The sequence below is a fragment of the Protobothrops mucrosquamatus genome, unplaced genomic scaffold, assembly GCF_001527695.2.
Source record: "Protobothrops mucrosquamatus isolate PMUCROS unplaced genomic scaffold, P.Mucros_1.0 scaffold9278, whole genome shotgun sequence".
Classification (NCBI taxonomy): Eukaryota; Metazoa; Chordata; class Lepidosauria; order Squamata; family Viperidae; genus Protobothrops; species Protobothrops mucrosquamatus.
The window spans coordinates 10,594-13,759 of NW_015395070.1; the positions used below are offsets into that span (position 1 = coordinate 10,594).

At 35.5% G+C, this 3,166-nt stretch overlaps 1 protein-coding gene across 1 annotated transcript in view; it reads right to left on the bottom strand.

Annotated features, from left to right (window-relative positions):
• Positions 1-3,017, bottom strand: part of LOC107300948 (interleukin-1 receptor-associated kinase-like 2) — a gene marked incomplete at its 5' end in the record, with an annotated part of 6,880 nt that extends 3,863 nt beyond the window's left edge. The window contains 5 exon segments of the mRNA XM_015830226.2: positions 1-192; positions 361-561; positions 1,166-1,228; positions 1,713-1,908; positions 2,908-3,017. Of these exon segments, the coding sequence (XP_015685712.2) occupies positions 1-192; positions 361-561; positions 1,166-1,228; positions 1,713-1,908; positions 2,908-3,017 (762 nt within the window).
• Positions 3,018-3,166: the final 149 nt, after the last annotated feature.

A 3,166-nucleotide genomic window follows, 5' to 3' on the forward strand; every position in this document is an offset into this window, starting at 1 on the left:
AGTGGCACAGTTTAGAGATCCAGAATTGGCAGAGCCTTTGTGGTTATGACCATAGAAGTCAACATTGAAGGGACTAGCTGGTTCATCATTGGTTTCTTCTGGAATATTGATGAAGAGTCCAAGATTTCTGCTTCTTTCTGACATGTTCTGAGATCTTGTTTGACGATCTGCAATTTCTATCATTTCACTCACCTGTTTTTGACAAGAATGTTAAATAGATTGTTTCTACTTTCCTCATTAAATAAAACAATTTCCCTATTTCCATATTTACTTACTTTCTCTTACATTAATAAAGAAAATAAAGAAAATAAAAGGACTATATAGCAAAGGCATCACCACTAGTAAGCTGATTAGGTTTACCTCTATCGTGTTTGCATTCTTTTTCCGCAGGCAAATGCAGATAGACGTGGCCAAGCATAAAGAGACTGTTTCTGTCAAACAAACAGTTTGCTTATCTTGGTATTTGTGACATATTTGTATGGCAGCAAGATTTTCAAAGTTTTTCTCCTTAGTACAAGACAATTCTTTTGCCATTCTGAGTTCTTCAAGCAAGGCATCCTTCTGTTGAAGAAAAGGTTGGAAGAATGCAGATGATGTTATTTCTCTGTCCTTTAAAGAATTATTAAGTTTTTGGTTCACTTACATAAAGAAGCTGAAAGTAATTGTCCTGTTTTCTACATATTACTAAATAGTTCCTGAAATTTTAACAGGGCAAAATGGTGTATCATAGAGCAACAGTTTTTGAGGAAAGGTACCTCAAATGAGCTAAATTGCAGAATGTGCCCCAAATCCAGAATCCATGACTCTTGAGGGAATGAAATTTTGGGAAGCTGTGGCTGCTGTTGCCAGGCTGCTGCTGTGGTTCATTTTTGAACATTCCATGACAGTTGCCCAACCACTCTTGCAATCCTTTGTTCTCTCCTTCCCCCAGCAACATCTGCTTATGTGGGGGAAGGGAAGAGAAAGGAAGGGAAAGGAAGGGAAAGGAAGGGAAATTGTAACAGGAAGGAAGGAACCCTCAAACATCCTTCTCATATAGATGTGGAACAACTGAACTGCATAAAATAACAATGATCCAAAAACTACGTTCTCCAGTCTGAGGAATGCTCACTCTCAGGGTCTTTCTTCAAAGATTTAAATCTTCTAAAATATATTTTCTACATACCAGAAAAATAGGATTTCTTCTTTCATCCACTGCTTTCATGCCAGTCAGTATTTCTGCTAAAATCTAGAAAAATGATTGCAATTAATTTTTTAAAAAATTATAAAGGACAGCTGAGAATCCTGATCTCAGACTATACAGTTCATCTGGCACTATCTAGATGCAATCCAGTCCTATCATAGAAGAAAATCTTTCTATCAGATACAAGCCAGCTCTTAACCAAGTCTATAGTGATCAATATTGCCTATGCTCTCTTCAATCTTAGGTAGAAGTCTTCCCTAGCCTTATAATCCAAAATTCTTTTTTCCTTAAGACACCAAGACACAACATAGCACAAATGATGTCTGCCATGTAAATAAAGTGCTGTGGCATGGACAATGAGTTTATTCATACATTTTTTGATCTCCAAGCATAATTTTATGAAATAACATTTTGACATTTTACTAGTCTAAGCACTGGAAGTAAGATAGCAAGCTTAATTAAAGGAAAACGTGTCCAATTCTTGGCATGCAGAGTTATGTAAGATTAGTCATGAAGAACCACAACTTACAATTCCACAAGCAAATATGTCCACTTTTTCAGTTAACTGCCCATGTCTGACGAAATCTTCTGGGAAATAAGCTAGTGAAGCTTGCAAGACCTTGGTTTTTATCACAGTATATTCTGATTTCTTTTCCACAGGATGCAGCCTAAGACCAGAATGTCCAAGTTGTGGTACAAAGTTTGCATCTAGCAAAACATTGGAACTGTTTGTACAGGAGACAAAAATACAAACAAAAGATCAGTTACAACATTGATCTTTGAATGTGAATTATAACCTTAAACAAATCAAAACAGCATTGTTAACTGATAAACATCAGTTAAACAAACGTGTGACCAATACCTGGTTTGAAAGCTGATAGAAATGGCAGTTAATTCAGATCTTTAATACTGTACATACATTTGAATTCTAACAAAGCATAATGTGAAGAAGGTACCGTAAAATATAAATTATGCCAATACTGTCAGCTAGCAATATTTTATTTACGTGACAATTTCTTAATTAGGGCAAACAAGACTTTCTTAAGAAAATATGTATTCATATTTATTTTTTATTTATCAAATTTGTATGCTGCCCATCTCACCAAAGGCAATTCTATACATCTGGAGATAATTAGGCTGTGTATTAAGCAGAATAAATGAATAAAAGAACAGAGGGTGCATTCTAATTTTTTTCCTTCAAGTGCTCTCTTCTGGTTATTCTGCCCTCGTTGATCCTACTTATGACAAGGGAAAGAAAACCAAAGCCAGTTGAGGGGACAGCTGCAAATGGGCACTGTAGATTCAGCAGGTAAGAAATGATTACAGCACATTTTTTACTAAGAATTTTGTATTCTTGAGGATTTGTCTGACACACTGGATTACTTCTAAACTTAAGTTTGCCTTGAAGTATTGAAGGTAGGTTTTGCTTCCCCCTTTTTTTAGTCATGAAAGCCAAGCCAGCTGTGTGTTTGTGTGTGCGACAGCGTGCATCTATGTAGGAGGAAGTACTTTATGAGTCAGTTACATCCTGTGTTAATATTTATTGAATATAAAGTTGCTAGGAAGGATCATGAATGAAAGCACAGCTAATTGCCAGCACTGTGCTGATATTGTTTAGCTATACTCCTTTTTTATGAAAACGCAACACTTTTAATCAGATAGAAGTTTAAGTAGTTCATTAAATAATATATAATACAGTAGGATGCATATAATAGGATTCCCACCTTTTTATATTTCCATGAATAATTCCAAACTGATGTAAATGCTGAATGGCTTTAATTAATCCCAAAGATATTCTGGTGCGTTTCTCCCAAGTTAATGCTTCAGAATTATCCTGCAACAGAAGAAAAAATGTGTTTTTTAAAAAGATGACTGTTGAGAAATGAACGACAAAACACTCTCAGATACTGCTCTGCTGCCACATATTTTTCAGCCTTCTCGAACCTGATATTGTATTGGATTGCTACTACCAGTACCATCATC